The following is a 20543-nucleotide window of genomic DNA, read 5'->3' as shown; positions in this document are numbered from 1 at the left end:
GGACTAAGAGAGGGTGAGAAAGTGCAAAGGGGGCGAAAGAGAGGATAATATGAGGAGAGTAAGCGAACGGGCGTGCGTGAAGGTGAAATAGACGCGAGATTGAGATTGAGTTTGATAGAAAGAGAAAGAGAGAGAGAGAGAGAGAGAGAGAGAGAGAGAGAGAGAGAGAGTGATAGGGTGGGTGGTAGAAAGTGTGAAAGAGAAAGAGAGAGAGAGAGATAGTGTGCGAACATGTGTCCGTGCCGAGTATCCTGTCCTGAAAAGTGACAACGGGGAAGGTGCGTCGATAAAGGATCGACGAATTTTCTTCTTATTCTTATTCTTCTTTAATTATATCACACTATCAACAATTAAATAAATTAATCATCGAAAAAGGGTTGATACGTTATCTATATATTTACTACTAATATCACCACATTGGCTTATATCAACCACCGATGCAGACCTTACGGAAGAAAAAACAGCCCGTGCAAGTGTGAGTAAAAGAAAATAAATTAATCTGTCCAATGCTTAAATTGTTTTAAACTAATTGTTATTATCAATAAGAATCACTTGGATGATCATTGTTTTTTTTCTTTTTTTTATTAACCGTGAGAGAACGTCATTGATTATTATCCTTTATTTTTCTATTCTATTTTTTTTTGTAGGGAGTGGGGAGAGGTAAGAACTTGCAAGGGGGATGAAGGATATTATTTTATGCAGATGATTCATGTCATTTAGTTCGATTATTGTGACATAGTTGAGTTTTTGAAGGGTAGCATGCATGCAATACGATACTGCGGCGTTAACACCTTGTAACATCTTTCGTTAGGGGTGTCTCACGTAATATGGCTTCTTTCATTTTATATGTTAGCATTGAAGAGGGATAGAAAATGAATTTTAGAAACAGAAAGAATAAGGGAGAAAGTGTTAATTGATTATTATTATCATTTATTCATCACTTTTCACTATTACTTATACAATATCATATTATCATCATAATGATCACATTTATTTTTATTAGGTTATGATATTTTATTTATGGTTATTTCATTTATTTAATAAGATAAGAAAATCTAATTGAATTAATCGTTTGTTTCTTATTTTAATATCGTTATGTTTCGTCGTCATGAAAACGATTATGCGTGTGTGTGTATGTGTGTGTGTGTGTGTGTCTTTTCATGTTACCGACCTCCCTTATTTCCTATATTCCATGTATGTTAGATTGAGTCTGACTAGTCACAGATGGCGCTACTTATTCCTTGTTGGATCAAACATGCTATATTACTACTGATTTTTTTTACTAACCAAACTAACACGATTCTAATTAATTCCTAATTTCTATATTTTTTTTTAAACATATACAATAATTTATTAAGCAAATATTGTTACAATTTTAAATAATCTTTGATATATAATCCAAAATTAATTAAAAATGTTGATTGATTAACGTAGTTTAATGGTAATTAATTTGAATTTAATCATAAAACATTGATCGTATAAGATTGTTTCAAAAACAATCGACAAAAATCATACGATTTATGTTAGAATCATAAATATATTTAACAAATTCTTCAATAAGACTCAGAATTTCCTTTCTCAAGAGTTTTCAAATGATCGAGAACTACCCCATTCTTGGTATTTGTTTGTACGTACTCGTCCATTTGAAGTGGAAGAACGCCAACTGTCGATACTTGAAGTTTGTCGGGGAATCAATTGTATGCATTAGGTCCCTTTTCAACAACAAAAAATATGTAGAAAACTTTAATAGTACGATATTTCTTCGTATTCGTCTTTCCTTTCAATGAATCATGACAGATGCGTGAGATTTGCACTTGATCTACGTCGTCTTTTTCTCTCTCTCTCTCTCTCTCTCGACCTTTCCATAACAATTATTACAACGTTAAAGTATCATCAGTACTTTATTTGAATTTTTTTTTCGAGTACCTGTACACACACACACACACACACACATACATATATATTGAAGTATTTTTGAAGTTTTCGATTATAATCTGACTTATACGAGATTTAATTGCATTTCTTTTTCATTTGCTTTGTTTTTTGTTTCTTCCTCATTTAGGTTAGGTTTGAAATAAATAAATAAATAATTGTTTAATGAAGAGCAAAAAATTACAGATAAAATTACATTGAAGTATCTTACGTAAGGGTATTTAAGTGGAGTATAAAAGAAAATCCACTTATATACCGGGTGTCTCAAGTAGGTTTTTCAAAAGTGATCGATATAGCAAGCGTTAATATCGTTTTTTATGGCTTGCATTAAAATTAGATCTAAACTCACCCGTTTCCACCCTAGACTCCCTTCACTTTGCAATCCCCAATTGCTTGAAATTTGATAATACGATTTCGATGATCGCATCCGTTCAATTTCTTTTTATACGATAGATTCGTCCTATGATAGGATGTGTAGATGAAAGTTTGATCATGCGTGTGTGAGTTGAAATTCTTCGTAGGGGGTTGTCTATCGTTTATCAATTTGATTTCATGCTTCGGTTAGCACTGCGTGTGATTTACGAAACCACCAAGTTGAAATTGATTTATCAGCACGTCCGTTCTTTTCACAATGCTAATTTTTTTATTTTTTATTTTTTTTTTGGTTTTATTAATTTGATCTACCAATTGTTGTTCCCCTTTATCGAAAACGTTTTTTAGTTAAGAACGAGCCAACACGGTTCCTCGGGGATGGTGTTTCGTTCAAAGCGAAGCTGATTGGTATATTGGAAGTGTCCGAAGCACGTGGTGATCGTATGTGTCAAGCTGCATTGGCAGATTTAAAAATGGCGATTCGTGCTGCAGGTGAACATAAGCAAAGGATTGTTGTTCAGGTCAGCATCGATGGGCTTCGTTTGAGGGATGAAAAATCTAGCGTAAGTTAATCAAACAAACAAATTTTATTTTTAATTAATTTCTTTTTTGTTATTATGGCTTTTTTTTTTGTAGTCAACTGATTGTTTATAGTAAAACGTTTTTTTTTTTTTTTTATAAATTAACTCTATAAATATATATGTTATAATTAGAATATTCTAAATTTATTTATTTTTCATGTATATTATTATACAACAATAAGTTGTTTGTTCATAATATTATTTATTTATAAATTAACCTAAATAATATCATATTTTTAAATTTACTGTATTATAGTTCTTTTTTATATAGTTAGTAAAATTATTTGATTAAAATTTTCAAACCCATCTCAACATGTTTGATCATTTTGTATTACTACTGATTGGAAAATAATTATTTTATTGTTCTTGTTGCACCAATCCCAATAATTTGTTTGTCATAATATATTATCATAATTAAAATTAATAACAAATGATTATTATGTTTCTAGGAATGTTTGTATCATCATCCAGTCCACAAGATATCATTCATCGCTCAAGATATGAGCGATTCTCGAGCATTCGGTTATATATTTGGATCACCTGACACCGGTCACAGATTTTTTGGCATCAAGACGGATAAATCAGCTAGTCAGGTATCAAAAATCGAAGATTATTCATTCTTCGATTAGATAATATCAAAAAAAGAAATAATCATTTTTTTCTTTTCTTTTTTCGTGCTACGCCAAGCCTAACCTAATAATCGCGTTACGTTGTTTAAAAAAAAAATCCGGTGAGAATTTTTAATTTTGAAAAACAATTCGTGTAGCAGCAGGGGTTTCGATACGATTTCAGAGAAGGATCTATTCCAAAATGATATTTGCCCAATCCTAAAAAAAGAAAAAAAAGAAAAAGCAATATCAAAGCGCCAGTGTGTGTCATTAATACCAGGGGCGTATGTAAATAATTGTATTATGCCATTCGTTTCTGCCTATTCTAGTCGAACCCCATCGATACACTACGGGGGATCGTTGTCGGATTATCCACGGTCCACTTTGTGTTCATTCCGAATGGGATATCTCCCCTAGCCCCTTTAGCCCCACCCCTATCCGCCCCTGGCCCCTCCTTCCAGCTATAACTTCTTGAAACTCTAATTTCATACTACCTAACTATACTATTATATTCATTCGCACGAACCTAATCGCATTTTGTACGTTTTAATCGTTCCCACGTTGCACATGCATCATCACTTGCTAAAAAGTTTGCTATCCAAATGTCAATTCAGATAAATGGAATGTTTATAAGAAAAAAAAATGAATGTCTTTAGTGAACAACCAATTGTAACACTTGGAAATGATCACGTGAGAAGTGAACAACCAATTGTAATATTTGGAAATGATCACGTGAGAAGTGAACAACCAATTGTAACACTTGGAAATGATCACGTGAGACTTATGTATAACACTTAGACCATTTATATGTACCCAATTTGAATATGTCATCAGAAATCTTGGTGGAAAGTTTGCTTTTTATATTAAAATTTATAAATAATTTTATAATGGGTTGTTAGAGTAACTTAGGTGGATTTATATATGAAACAAATTCTATACTTTTAATAAAAGTTAGCAAAGATATCCTAGGATATAAAAAGCTTATTTGGAATGTTATTTTAAATTGGGTCTATAAATTGTACAAGTGTATTATAAGCATGCTGAAATTCCACAAAACATAATTATATATTTACTAATATTTAAGATAATTAAAACAGATTGTTTAAAAATCAATTGTTACACAAAAATCAACAAATGATTGTGTAAACCTTTGCAATCATTCACAATCAATCACAAATTATATATTATCATGATTCATACAATTGAATGTATACAATTGTTCACTTAGAAGAAATATATGTAAATGTATATGTAAGATATAGTAGTATGTGTATAACACATAGAAAGAGAAAGATATACTCGTTTTAATAGAAACATGGCAAGTTACAATTCAATAACACCCATATTGGAATAATTTAATGAAACAGAAGAGAGTTGATAACTTCTGTTAAGAGTGACATCTGGTGAATTAATTCAACAGCATCGTTCTCTTACTTCAATTTCCAAGTTTAATTTCTGCTTTTGGTCTACGTAGTAGTAAACGATTCCTATAATCCTCTTTATCTCTCGTAAGTATATATCCTCGCGTTTGATTCATTGCTACATTTAAGAGGGGTGGTTTACTGAAGAGGTAAATAAGAATAAAAGGAAAAAGGAAGGTGGTGGAAATAAAATAAATGATCAATTAAGTGCCACAAAAGAGAGGAATGAATTTATTATAATGGATTTGATTGATCATTTGACTTTTTGTTAATCCGGGTATCTTTGATTTGTTGCATGCTTGTAAAATATGTGAGGAAGTAAGAAATAAATAGAAAGAGACAATTGTAGTTTACTTTTTCAGGTGGTTGTTGCCATGAGAGATCTTTTTCAAGTTGTATTTGAACTGAAGAAAAAGGAAATCGAATTAGCCAAACAACAGATCGAACAGAATGCTATCAATGCCATCAAGTTTCATCCAACTGGTATGTTCGTTGAACCAGCACCGGATACCAAAGTAAGTTGAAATGTTCATCCCCATTTTATCTTTATAATCATAAGGTGTGATAGTTGTGGTTTTCGTTAATTTTAATTGTAGTTTATCAATAAAACAAAAGAAATGAACATTTTGTGGTCACAGGGTGCAGCAGGAACAGAATCATCGTCACTTCATCGAACACGAATTACTAATTCCGAGACGGAGAAAAGTAACGAGAGGAAAGCTGAAAATCAAAGTGGCGACATTGCTGATTTGTTGGATCTACAATTCGAATTGAACTCGCTGCAACAGGGAATACATCAGATGGATAAAATAACCCCGGAACAACCAGGACCAACAGCTGATGATCTATTCGAAAGTGACCCATTTGGTGATTCTTTTGCTAACATGAAAGTACGTAATTTATATTTTATTATTGTTGTTGTTGTTGTTGTTGCGATAAGTTTGTACAAACAAAATGTTTGAATGATTTGAAACAGTTAAAGGATACCGTACAACCAATTTTACCACCCCCACCATCATCGTCAAAAAGAGGTCATTTGGAAAGACAACAAACCGTTCCAGCCCCAACAACATCTGCAACATCCAGCCCTGCCACAACTTTGTACAGCAAAACACCACCTCCTCAAGATACAATTCATTGGTTCGACAAAGAAACGGAAAACCTTTTCAACGATGGTGAATTAACTAGCTTGACGAAAAGTACTACACCAGGGAAAAAAGAACAAGAAGAAGTGAGTAATCTCATTTGACAATGAAACAAAATATTATCATGACGATGAAATATTATTATAAGATACGAGATAACAGATATGTGTTTTTGAAATATTTGAAAATCATTTTTGCAGACATCGTTGAACACAACACCGAGAAGTAGCCAAGCGAAAAGTCCCCAGATAGATGTTTTCACGGAACTGGATCCCCTAGGTACTGGTCTGATAAAGCCATACGTCGATAAGAAAGACTTCTTCCAACATCTGAAAAATCCTCCAAAAAAGGTGCTTAAAGATTTAGTAAAGACCAATTCGACGGATACGTTTCCAACGAATTTCAATCTAAGGTCGGATACTTCGGACTCTATAAAATTACAGAATGATTTACCTTTGAAGGAAGGTGATCGCCACGAAGAGGGCAATTTCGCGAATTTCGATCGGTTTGATGAGAACGAGGCAATGCAGTCGTCCATACTACCGAAGGCTGACTCCCTCCAAAAGAAAGATATTCTATCAAGGTCGACAACTCATCATCAACAACCATTGTCAGTGTCCTTACCGCCCGAAGATACGCCTAATAAGAGTACGTTTTCTGGGGGGATTGTAGTATCTTCCGTAAATCCAACTAACGTTGGTGGAGTCTCAACAAGCGTTGTTGTTGCTAGTAAATTAGACAAAGATTCTAACGAATCGATTCAAACGTTGGTCAAATTACCGAGCCCAAAGAAATATTTACAATCGGTTAGAAAAAGAGAATTTGATATAGAATTAAGTGGTAATAAATCACAATCCATTGAAAAATCATCATTCCCAGTCGATTTTTCGACTACCACCAGCGAATCACCAGCATCACCATTGAGATCATGTTCCTCAGACGCAAATTCTAGATTATCCAGTTCTAGTGCTGAATTAGACCTCGTTCCTGAACCCCCACCAAGAGGTGTTGGTAGTATCATGATTAATCCACCACCCTTGCCACCAAAGAAACAAACTGCTAGAGGTGCTATCAAACCCCCACCTAGACCACCCTATACCACTACCGATGGTCATTTTCATTATGATTTCATTGTCGAACGCGAGGAATCATCTCCTTCACCTACCAGAATCAAAGAAAGGAAGAAAAGTCCTTCGAGAGATAACAAAAGTCAATTTGATGATAATTTTAGTCCACCACCATCGCAAATATCTAATACGAGAACTGATTTGATTTCTACCATGACGACATCTGCTTTTGAAGATTCCTTTAGTTCGATGATACCCACCACGAATTTGTCAACGTTCTTTACTTCAACCGGTACACCCGCCGTTACAACGAAAAAACCTAAACCTTCGTTGGACATAACACTAAGTCAATTAACTTCCGCGAATTTAGTTGAATTAGCGAGTAGCCTTGGTATGACAGTACAAGAATTAACAAGTTTAACGTTACAACAACTTACCGAATGTTTGGCTAATCTTTCGAGCAAGGAATCATCAACGATAGAAACCAAAGAGGAAAAACCGGTTCAACCGAAAACGGAACCATTACCGTTGAACAAACAATCGAGTACCTGTAAAATTGCTGAAACCAGTTTTGTCAGTGGGGAGCCACTTTTCAAAGCTAACTTCGATCAGGAACCAATGAAGAAGGAACAGGAACCGACATACGACAAGTATGCAGTTTTTCGTGAATTACTTGAAATGGAACAAATGTTAGAAGAATCAAAAGAGGAAAGAAACGATGAGGAAATTATTATGACGGATACGGAACCTAAAGAACCATGCGAGGAACCTAAAGAATCCGATGATAAAAATCAAAATGAAATCTTAGCTGAAGCAATCGTAGCTATGGTCAATTTGACAGTTAAATTACCACCGAGTAACGATGAATTGATTAAAGAAGAAACTGGGGATGAAGAAATCGAGGAAACCAACGAAATTGAAAATGATAAACCGATAGAACCAATGGAAGAGATCGATGAGATCAAAGATAATGGTATTGAAGTATCATCGATGAACTTACAGTCAAATAGAAAGATAGATTTAGAAGTAGAATTAGAAACTGAAGCGGATATCGAAGTTGATATCGAGGATGATATGATTGATGATACGATTATGGTAGTAGGTGGTAGTCAAGATAAATCTGAAACATTATCGGATAAGGGTAGTGAAGTTAATGGTATTTCGGATAAAGTAATAGTTGATAATGCAGATGAAACTGGTAGATCATCCGTGACTGATAAAACTGAAGAAAGATATTCAACTTCAACTTCCAACGATAGATACGCTGCATTAAGAGAAATCTTTGTTGAAACGGAAAGAAGGAACAAACAAATGCATGCATCATCATTAGCAGAATCCGAATTGTTAAGTTTGTTTTCGGATAATTTACCAGCAACAACTGTACCCACGAGTCCTAAAAAATCAGTTAAGAAAAAGGACGACGATTTGAAAACAGTTGCGATGGATATCTTTGAAGAAATCAAAATGTTGAATACGGGAACAACGACACATGTTGCTAAAGATGTCAAAGTAACTGCTACTACTACTACCAGTGGATTTGAAGATGTATTTTGTCCATTTACCGATGATAATAAAGACAATCGTGAAGATGTTAACAAGGAAGACGGTAATTGGGCTAAATTCGAAACGAGTATGATCGGTTCGGATAGGTCATCTTGCGAAGGTACACGTTCGGTAGGTGGTACGTCACCATGGTCACCGGATGGTAAAGATTTTCATCGGGATATTCCACCTTTCAAACCCGTATCATCTACCAGTGCTCACAGACATTCTGGGGATAGCGACAATGAATGGAAGGATGAAGAAGAAAGTGAAGAAAGCAATGGCAGAGGACGAATTGATGGAAGATTTTGGTTCGGCAGACATCCAAGATTCGATGCAGCTGAATTCGATGAAAGATCGTTTTACGAGGAAGCTACGGGACCTGTTGAAAATAGATCGGATAAAAGGGATCGTAGTTTTCGGGGTAGAGCTGTCAGGAAATCACGTGGCCCATGGGCTAAAAATGTTGGTTATAGACCAAGAGAACCATCTCAGTGTTGGCATGAAAATACTCAACAGTGGGAGGAAGGACCAAGAATTTGTTACCATCGTAAATTAATTTGCAAGGATACTGACGATCATTACGATCCACGTGACCACATGTCGAGATTTTGGAAATGTCGAGCGAAATCACAACGATGGAATTGGATACAGGATGATGCTGCATCCTTTTACAATGAAGAACGTGAAAGAAATACTGAGAGAAAATTAACATTATTCTACAATGAAGAGGATAGATTTGGTAGCGAGGAGAGTGTTGGTTACGATGACGACGACAGATGGAGCAGCAGACGTAAGTATCAAAGAAGACAATGGGACGAGGAATTTGGTGGTAGATTTTGGAGTAGACGTAGTAGTCCACCTGACGGTGAATACCCATCCAAAGAAAGTTATTATTATTATCATGGGAGTAGGGAGAGACCACACGATTATGTTGGGACATGGGACGAGGAATATGGACCTGATCGAGCTGTTGAAGAATCAGGTAGATACAATACGACAGGTAGGAAAAGACATTGGCCAAAAAGGCCTAACAGTGCAAACGAAGGACGTAACACGGAATACGGTGAGATGGTTTATACTAAATCTAGAAACAAATTTGGTACATCTAGATCAGAATGCAGTGACAATGATTCGGATCCTTACTTAAGGCCATCGCAGAGATCGAGAAGTCGTGAAATTTATTGGGGTAGCGATCAAGAGTACGACAGTTGGCCGGAAAGACCTTATTGGTCTGAGGGACCGGATGGTAAAAGTGAAACGTTACATCGTAAACGTGTTGTAAGGCATAAAGGTGGTCGTCAACAAGTACAAGTCAGCAAAACTCAAAGTCCTTTCGAGGATGATTTTGCTCAAAGCATAGAACAAATCGAATCACCGGCGGCACCTGTTTCAGGTGAATCATTGACACCTACAGAACCACGTGTCGTACATTTGGAAGTTACAGAATCTAAAAGGGAATTAATCGATAGACCACCATTAAGTCCTTCATCGATAACAACAGCAACGACTATGACGGCAACGACGACAACAACAACAACAACAACAACAACAACAACAACAACAACAACAACACGATCATCTAGCAAAGATGTTACCCCACCTCGTAGAGAAATTCAACATGAATATAACAAAAGGTCGAGCATGTTTGAAGATGATTTAACACCGTCTGTCCCCAATGTTTCCTCTCCCAGTGTCGATGTTTCGTCAGATAGACGAAGATTATCGTCAGATTTAAAAGCAACACCTGAAGAAATTTCAACAGATACCAAAGATACTCACAGATCGTTAGATGGTTTTGTTACCGAGGCTAGTAACAATACGCGTGATTCTTTTTTCAACGGTGATCTTAGGTTCGACGATGAGGATGCTTTTACGTTCAAATCGGAATTAGAGGACAGCGTACCTGAACGTTGCACCACAACATTGTCCCTTAAAAATACCAGACAGAACAAATATGTTACATCTAACAGTAACAACAAAGGTAGACCATCCGATCAGTACATAAGAAAATCGGAATCGGTTAACATTTTCATACGTGAGGAAGATCCCTTCGATGACGATGATTTTTTCAATTGACTCGCGATCAGTCGTTTGACATCAAGATCGTCTAAATCGGATTATCGATTTCTCAAATGAATGACAAAATCAGAAATACATTGCAATCATTTCATTTCATTTCATTTCATTCATTCATTCATTCATTTGTTTTTGTTTTTTTTTTTTAGGAACAACGCCACTTGTCGTCGTTTATGCTCCAGCATTTATATTTATTATATATACAGGGTGTCTCTTGTAAATTAATGATACGTGGAATGATTTTAGTCGTGCAAGTTTATAAGCCTGTGGTTTTGTCATAAAATGTTGATTTAATATTATTTTAAATTATTTAGTAAATTATAACATCACACAAAATAATAATAATACACGAATAAAATATAAAAAGTGAGGTTAGTTATGTCATATCTGTAAATCTGAAAAAAAACCTGAAATAATTGAATTGTAATATAACGCCATCTATTGAAAACTTATAGTATTTAAAGACCTAGATAACCTTAAATTAAGATACAGTAAATTTTGACGTAATTTTGTAGAAACTTTGCAAACTAAAAGCATCATACAATAAACATAACCAATAAAACAATAATGTATCATCATACTAAAAATTTTTGTTGTTAAAATATTAAAAAACATAGAAAATATTTTTTAAAAATATTCAAAAGTAAGACATTGAGAATCCATTGAACTGAAACTCTAAAATTGAGTCGATTTTTCGAAATTGTTTTTTTTTATGTGAAAATCATTCCCCCGGTCGTTTGTATCACCAATTTTTGATGAGACACCTTGTATATACACATATATATATATATATAATATAACGGTGCGTATTTTCTAAGCTTTGCTACTCGTAAAGCGTGTATTCGATGTGTCTCCTTTCTATTTGAATTATTAATTAATAATAATAATAATAATTATTATTATTATTTTTCTCTCATGTGTGTTTCATTTTAAACACACACTAGAAAAAACGAGATACTCGCTTTGTCGAATGCATTTATACATAAAAAAAAAAAAACAAACAAAACAAAACAAAACAAAACAAAATAAAATAAAATGAATAAAAAAAAAAAAAAAGGTTATTTAAATGAAGCTTTGACTAAATGAAAACTTGGCATAGTTCTTCGTCGTCGTCGTCGTCATTATTATAATTATTATTATTATTATTGTTGTCGTCATTGATATGACGAAATATAATAAAAATATTAGGTGCTCGAGTAGATTGATTAATTATTTCTTTTATTAATTTATTATAGTTTTCATTTTATATATATATATATATTTATTTATCATATTATATTTGACATCTTAAGTTAACAATAATTCTATATGTGCAAATTTGTGTCCAAAAAAAAAAAAAAGAAAAAACAAAAAAAGAGAAAAATGATTGACACAAATCAATTTTTTTTTGTTTTTTTTCATAACCCATACTTGTGAACGTGATAAATGTATTTAATCGTTGTCAGAATATTTGGGTGGTAATTAAAGGTGAGGTTAGGTGGAAGTTAAGAGTGATTTGTGTAAAAGGTTTGCATGAGATAATACAAAAAGATAATTATTTATCGTATTGTTAGCAATAAGCTGAGATGATATTGTGTTTATAGCGTGATCAAGGTTGTACTGACAATAATTCTATTATATTTTAATGCCAATAGACATCTTGTTTTTCTTTTTTTTTTGTTCTTTGTCGATTAATCGAACGATTCAAAACTACTAATCATTTTTGAAACAAACATAATTTTGCTGTTGTTTGTTTCTGTTTGTTTGCCTTCTTATTAAGTTATTAACTATGCAATGTCTGATTACTCGGATTATTTTCATCTCAAAGTCAGACATTTCATATTTAATGACTTAATAGAATAAATCGATCGATTATGCTTACTAAGATTTATCGTATGATGATTTATCATACAAAATGGTTGACTTGTAATTTTATTGCGTAGATAGAAAATGTCAATTTGCACTAATTTTTATTTATTTTATTTATTATTTTATTTTTACATAAAGTTTCTTGTTTCCTTTTTTTTTTTTTATCGCGAGTGAATCGAATTATGTTTTTAAATTAGATACATGTGGATTATGTCTGTGTGTATGTATGTATGTATGTATGGATGTGTGTGTATGAAATAAGAACGTTAATTGGATGATGGAAGAAAAAGATGGTGATCAAAAAAGGTAAAAATAATAATAATAATAATAATAATAAAAAAAAAAGTAAAAAACATAATAAAATAAAATAAAAAATAAATCAACTCCACGATCGATGTCCTTGAAAGTAATTTTTTCACGAATCCATTATATGAATGATGAGAAAACATCGTTGTAACGTTTAAACAATTGATAGTATTTTAAATAAATTATTGTTTAATTAATTTTTTTCTTCTTCGATATATCGATTTATCGATTGGTTATAACGATAATCGATAATGGAGATATTAAATATATTATTATTTATTTTTTTTTTTTTATTAATTTATCTATTCATTAATTAATTTATTTATTTACCTAGGTTTGAATATAATAATAATAATAATAATAATTATTATTATTATTATAAAATAAATGTATTTATTTATTATAAATCGATCGTATATCGTTGGAATGAACTTTTTTCGAGAGTTCAATAATTCATTGGACAAAATTGTTTTACAATTTAGATAACAAAAAAAAAAAAAAGTTACGTCAACAAAAAATGGTCTACCATGATCAATCGTGATTTATCAACACATTTGTTTATTTTTAAACCAAATTATTATAGCAACAAAAAACGAATTAAAATAGTTATTGAATTTGTTTATGCGTATGTAAATAATTTCGTACAAGTTTTCAATTTAAAACAATGGAACAACTGCGCGTGTCACGTGGTATCAAACGGAATTATGAACAAATAAAAATCAAATTTGAAATCAATGGAACTTGAAAGTGAAAGTAGGAAAAAATAAAAATCAAATTTGAAATCAATAAAACGGAAGTGTTGAAAAAATAAAAATAAAAAACAAAGATATTTGCACAACTCATTTTTTTTTTTAAATAAATCTATTCAAATAAACAGAACATTAATTATAATAATAATAACAATAGATATAATATACTTCAGTAATTTTTATAAACAATATATATTAAACTTTAACAGAAATTTCAGAAATTTGTTAACAAATGTTTAAATAAATGACATTAATGACAAATTTTTTCATAAAACAAATCAATGTTATTGTTATTAATGTTTTTCAAAATATTTTTAATCTCAAATGTGTAAGAAAATAATTTGTTTTTTTTTTCAAATAATTGTAGCATACATTTTTTTTTGTTGAGGTTATTTGTATTAATTATAATTAACAAATAATTAATTAATCGTTACGAACAATTGTAATTAATCGTATTTTCAAAAAAATATTCGAAATATCAATTTTTGTAAGAGTTAAAAACAGTTGTTCGTTTTTTTTTTTGTATGGCAAAGACCTAATTGTAAGTTAACCTCAAAATGTTGGAAAGTACAATTGAAATTTTTCAATTAGGCGATTAAATGTCGAATAAAAAAAATAAGTATAATAGAAAATAAACGATGTTGAAGACATTGAAAAATATTTTTTTCAACGAAACCAACGAGAAATTGTTTAATAAACAATTCGAATAGTCGAATTATAATTTTTGTCGAATAAAAATTGTTCAAATTGTGCTAAATGATTTCTAGAATGTTGGCTTATCTGATTGATCAGCAGTTTTTTCGTTATGCGTATAGAAAAAAAAAAAAAATGATTGGAATTAGCAAAAATTGCAATTTTAAAAGTCAGCAGAATTTTGGAATAACATTTTTTCTCATATGAAAATAAATTAAATGATTTTTCTTTTAGTCGAATAGAAACAAAATATTCTTGTGGTAAAAATGGAACAAGGATAAAATTGCAATAAAAATGAGAAGTGCAAATATGTTTTTTGTTTTTTGTTTTTTATTAACAACTGTATAGAAGAACAAAAAAAAAACAGTAAACAATTTACATTTGTTCGTTTCATAATTGAAAAAAAAAAAAATAAAAAAAATGTTCCTTTTCATTTAAACGAGATACAACAATAAAAATAATTCAAAAAGTTCATTTATCGATGTCGTGAAACAAAAAATGCGAGAGTGAGAGAGAGAGAGAGAGAGAGATTGTATTGTTTAAACAAAATAAGTACGAGATGTTTGAGAGAACAATTTTATACTCTTCGATGTAAACTAAAAAGTTTATTAATTAATCTTCAAGATAAAAAAAAAAAAAAATAAAAAAAAAAATAAAAAAAACAAACTCAAATTAGCTAAACCAATGAAAATTGATTCGATGTTTTGCGATAAATGAATGGAAAAATGATCACAAAAAGTATGAAAGATATATTCTCGAATGTAATTCATTTCCAACTAATATTATTCATTGTTTATTTTTTACAATAATTTTACTAGATAATTAAATGAAATAAATCATTTTCTTTAGGTGAAATGAGTGTGATGGTAAAATAAACCTTCACGGATATGCAACAATGAAATTGATTTTCTTATTTTCTCTAAAAAAAAAAAAAAAAAAAAAAACAAACAACCCACCCTATATATATTAGCTTGGCCTTTGTATCGTCAAATTTGTAGATTTTGCAATTGTAAATTATAAAATTAATTAATATTTAATAAATTTGATCAAACATATTGGTAAAACAATTTAATTTTATTTGTTTGTAATCTTTTATTTTTATTATAACAAAAATCGTATGTGAATTTCATTGGCCAATCTAATATATATCCCTTATAATAATAATAATAATAATAATAAATTAATTAATATTTCCTAAATTTAATTAAACATATTGATAGATTTTATTTTACCTTCAATTTTTAATTATTTAAATAAAATTTGCAATTGCAATGAAATGCGAGTGTCAAATTCCGTTTGATAATTTTTTTTAATATTTTGTAACACTGTGTAGAATGGTCGTATAATAATTAATTAATTAATAATATTAGTAACAATTTATTAATTAATATTTCTTAAATTTGATGAAACGTATTTAACAGAACAATTTGATTTTATTTTTATTCTAACAAAAACCGTATGAATTTATTGGCCAATCAAATATATATATATATATATATATATATATATATATATATATAACTCTTATAATAATAATAATAATAATAAATAAATTAATATTTCCAAAATTTGATGAAACATATATTGTTAAAAACAATAGAATTAAATTGAACCGTATTTTAAATAATTGAAATCAAATTTGTAATCTCGGTGACATGAAATTCCTTTTGACAATTTTTTTGATCAACACTTTGTAAGTGTGCGTGCATGAGAGGAAGGCCTTAAACTATTGGTGTTAGTAATAGGAATAGTAGTAGTAGTGGTAAAGTAAAAGATTTCGAGGCGGATGTGAAGAGGGTTGGGTGGGTGGTTATTCGGAGGGTTGGATGTGTAACTACTGGTGGTGGTGGAAACTGTGTGGTGTCGTCTCACCCTTCGCATTCGAGGAGATCCCTTGGCTCGTTCCGTGTGTTGTTCCCTCCCGTTCCTTCCTTGATTTGGCCCGGCACAATGCACAATAAAAGAGCATTAGATCGTCGGCTTTGTTGAGCGGTTGCACGACTTCTCGTAACACAATGGTCGAACCCCCCCACTCGGTTCTAGTACTCGAAACACCTGGCAAACAAGGAAACAATGCGCACGGGCCGCACTTCGACGGGATTTCGCGCATTTGGGGTGCGCTCATGCTAACAAATTATCACCCTCTGTCGCTTTTCACTCATTTTCCTCTCTCCCTCATAGATATATCCTCTTTCCTCTTTTAAAACCCTCTCTCTCTCTCTCTCTCTCTCTCTCTTTCTCTTTCTTTCATTTCTTTTTCTTTTTAATCTTTACCATCTTTCTTTTTCTTTTCTTTTTTTACTTTAGAATTTTCTTCTTTTTCATTAGAGTTTTTAATAAGGTAGTAACATTAATTGAAGATTTAGAAGTATAAATATATGATATATTTATCATTTGTTCAAAATTATTGTTTGAAATAGCAAGGGTTGTTTGAAATATTTTCAAAATTTGTTAGATTTGTAGGTTATGATGATTTATTCTTTTTCTTCTTCTTCTTCTTCTTCTTCTTCTTTTCTTCTTTTAGAAGAGTTTATAATGAAGTACTACATTAATTGTATACTTAGTATTATAAATATTTAATATATACATTTCTTTTTATAATATAAATCATTTTTGTTAAAAATTATTGTTTAAAAATATCACTTTTTTCCTTTCTTTCTTTTTACTTCATATCTTCTTTCTTCTTCTTCTATTTCAAAGAAGTTTCCAATGAAGTACTACATTAATTGCATACTTAGTATTATAAATACTTAGTACTATAAATACTTAGTACTATAAATACTTAGTATTATAAATACTTAGTACTATAAATACTTAGTACTATAAATTCTTAGTATCATAAATACTTAGTATTATAAATACTTAGTATTACATTTACATTTCTTTATTATAATCTTAGTCATCTTTGTTAAAAATTATTGTTTAAAAATATCACTTTTTTCCTTTCTTTCTTTTTACTTCATATCTTCTTTCTTCTTCTTCTATTTCAAAGAAGTTTCCAATGAAGTACTACATTAATTGCATACTTAGTATTATAAATACTTAGTACTATAAATACTTAGTACTATAAATACTTAGTATTATAAATACTTAGTATTATATTTACATTTCTTTTTATAATCTTAGTCATTTTTGTTAAAACTTATTGTTTGAAATAACACCGGTTGTATAAAACATTTTAGAAATGTGTTAGGTGTTGTAAAAGCTCATGATTTCTTCTTTCTTTTTTTTTTTTTATTTCCTTTCTTTAATGGACTCATAGAAAAGATCAACGAGTGATTCTTGATACAGAACTCGTGTGTCGCATAAGGTGACGCTAAGAGTGAACGAATGAATGAATGAATGAATGAGTGAGATAGAAAGAGAGAGAGAAGAACAAAATAAAAGTGTGAGGGGAAGAGAGAAGAAGAAAATCAACCCGCATGTGCTCATACGCACTCGAAAAAGGAAAAGTACTTTTGGCTCGAAGTGCCCGTGAAGGCGGTGTATGTAATCGTCGGTGTACGATAAGAGAGAAAGAATAAGAAGAAACAAAAAAAAATGCGACAGAATAAGAGTGCAAAGGGTGCGGGAGAACTATGAAATGTACCGACCCCTTCCTGTACTCTCTCGAGCAAAATGCAACCCTAAAAAGCCACGAGAAATGTTTGTAATTGGGATCGTTGGCCCGTTGTACTCTTTTCGTTCGATATACTCCTAAATATATATATATATATAGATATGTAGTATGAATTCATATAAGCAGAATAGGCGGGAATATTTGAAAGTCTTTCAAGATTTTAAGGTTAGGAATTATTATTGATACATTTGTATCATTTTTCTAAATAGAAATTTGTTATATTTATAAAGAATGAAGGTATGTATGTGTAAAATGAAATAATAATTTGTTTTAAATGATTTGGAATGTTTAAATATTATTTTTAATTATATTTATTTTATAATTGATATTTAGAAAATTTTGTTTTTTGCATATGTGAAGTTGGCATTTGTTTAAATTAAAAATTTGTATTTTTGTGAAATTATTTTATTATTTTTTTATATTCTAATTACTAAAATATATTTTAAAATTACTATATATTACTAAGTACTAAAATATTATATTTTAAAATTACTACATATTACTAAGTACTAAAATATTATATTTTAAAACTACTATATATTACTAAGTACTAAAATATTATATTTTAAAATTACTATGTATTACTAAGTACTAAAATATTATATTTTAAAACTACTATATATTACTAAGTACTAAAATATTATATTTTAAAATTACTATATATTACTAAGTACTAAAATATTATATTTTAAAATTACTCTATATATATTACTAATTACTAAAATCTTATATTTTAAAATATCAGTAAAAATAAATTGCATGACGTTCAAATAAAAAGAAGAAAATTTAAAGAAAATTGTAGAAAACCTTTTTTAAATTTCAATATTTATAATTTATAGGAAAGAAATAATTTCATTTTTTTTTTAAATACTAAGCTTTTTTTCAAAGATCAAAGGAAAAATTGACAGTTAATTTTTTAGTCAACAACACAGACGATCGATCCAATATGGAAGTAAAGTATTACACGTGTATATATATATATATATATATATACGTGTGTACTTACGTCTTCTATTACAAAATGCGTAATAATTTTATGTATGTATGTAAGTCTATCAATATTTCATAAGCTTGATAAAAGCAAACGAGTGTTTGCTGCGCCCTATACAACGAATCCTCGATCTTGTTCGCCGGTTAGCCATAAGTGTGTTCCCCGGCATCGAATTTGCATCGAATTGAATTTCAAATTTGTTGCTCGCGCACTGTCAGTATAGTAGTTGAGGTCTCAAATATCTTCTCTCGACGTACTTTAATAATATCCTTCCTACTTCAACGTTAAATGAAATTATTAAGAATACAATTTCATATCGTTTCAATGAAATACAATATATATCGATCAATTCTAACCTATGATTCCATTTTTTTTTTTGCAAAATTATTTTTTTATTAATACAATACAGCATTTTTAATTATTAAATAGTTTAGAAACAAAATTTGCATAAATAATTGTAATAGAAATGTTTGATACATATTTTTTAATATGAAAATTAGTCAAAGTAATTTTTCAGTAATTTTTTCATATGAATCAAAACAAATACTTTTATAATGAAACTTAGCGAGAAATTTTTCAATAATTTCAATATATAAGATTTATATTTTTAATATTAATTAAAACACATATTTTTACTATAAAAATTAGAGAAAAAACATTTTTGAGTAATTTAATTTTGTAATATTTGTTATTTTACATATTACAATATTTTATTGAATAAGAAACTTTTGAAAAAGTTAAATTATTTATTAATTGACATCAACTTTTCTAGAATAATCCAATATATTTTCCTGTATAAACAAACAAACCGATTAGATAAAATTTATAGGTTAGGAATAAAACTAGACTGTTAAATCAAAAAATGTAAATAACAAACGAATAAAAACCAACAAACTGTCCACGATGAATTTTTATTTAGTCAACAAACCGAAAGAAATTTTATTTTCTCCCCACCCATCCTTGAAGAACTAAAACGATTATAAAAAAGAAATACAAGGAAAATAAAAAAAAAGAGAAACAAAAATTGTCTCGTTTACTTTGATCGTACTTCTGAGTAAAATGGCAAGTTAACGATAATGCGATAGCAATTACTCTCCCACAATAGACCAGAATCTTCTTCTTCTTCCCGCAAACGAAGCTTCAGTTTGCACGGTTTCCGCGTTGCGTAGGTAAATGCCTGTTTCTCTCTCTCTCTCTCTCTCTCTCTCTAGTTTTATTCAACGAGGATGTAAAAGGGAAGTGAAAAAGTGAGGGTGAAAACTGACGAAGAGTACGAAGAAGAAAAAGAAGAAGAAGAAGAAGAAAAAGAGGGGAAGAGAAGTGGCAGGAGGAAGAGACAGTTAGGAAAAAAAAGAAGAAAAAAGAAAGAGAAAGAGAGTCTTGAGAGAAGTGAACGAGTTGGTGTGCAGAAAAGTAAGAGAATGAGTGAGTGAGAGAGGAAGGAAGAAAAGACGAGGGGTGGGGAAAAAAAGAGAGTGTAGAAAGTAGCCTAGTGGGGAAAGGACGTCTTGGAAAAGGTGCAAAGCCGACAGTATTCTTTGTAGCTGGGATATTCGCCTTGTGCCGAAGACCTCTTCGCACTTCTTTACC

The 20543-nt window shown here is 30.5% G+C and overlaps 1 protein-coding gene across 1 annotated transcript; it reads left to right on the top strand.

The window, feature by feature from the left end:
* Positions 1 to 381: 381 nt before the first annotated feature.
* Positions 382 to 15244, top strand: Dab (DAB adaptor protein; the record flags this gene model as incomplete). The annotated part of the gene is made up of 7 exons (XM_089172445.1): positions 382 to 475; positions 2653 to 2867; positions 3335 to 3478; positions 5277 to 5429; positions 5553 to 5804; positions 5891 to 6145; positions 6260 to 15244. Coding segments are annotated over 7 exons (5601 nt in total), but the record flags the coding sequence as incomplete, so codon positions are not given.
* Between the last annotated feature and the right edge of the window lie 5299 nt (positions 15245 to 20543).

This window comes from Polistes dominula, unplaced genomic scaffold, assembly GCF_049000335.1.
Source record: "Polistes dominula isolate Pdom_NZ unplaced genomic scaffold, Pdom_raw_medaka contig_74, whole genome shotgun sequence".
NCBI classification, from domain to species: domain Eukaryota; kingdom Metazoa; phylum Arthropoda; class Insecta; order Hymenoptera; family Vespidae; genus Polistes; species Polistes dominula.
The sequence above is the reverse complement of the archived record's forward strand: the minus strand, read 5'-3'. Positions and strand labels throughout refer to the sequence as shown.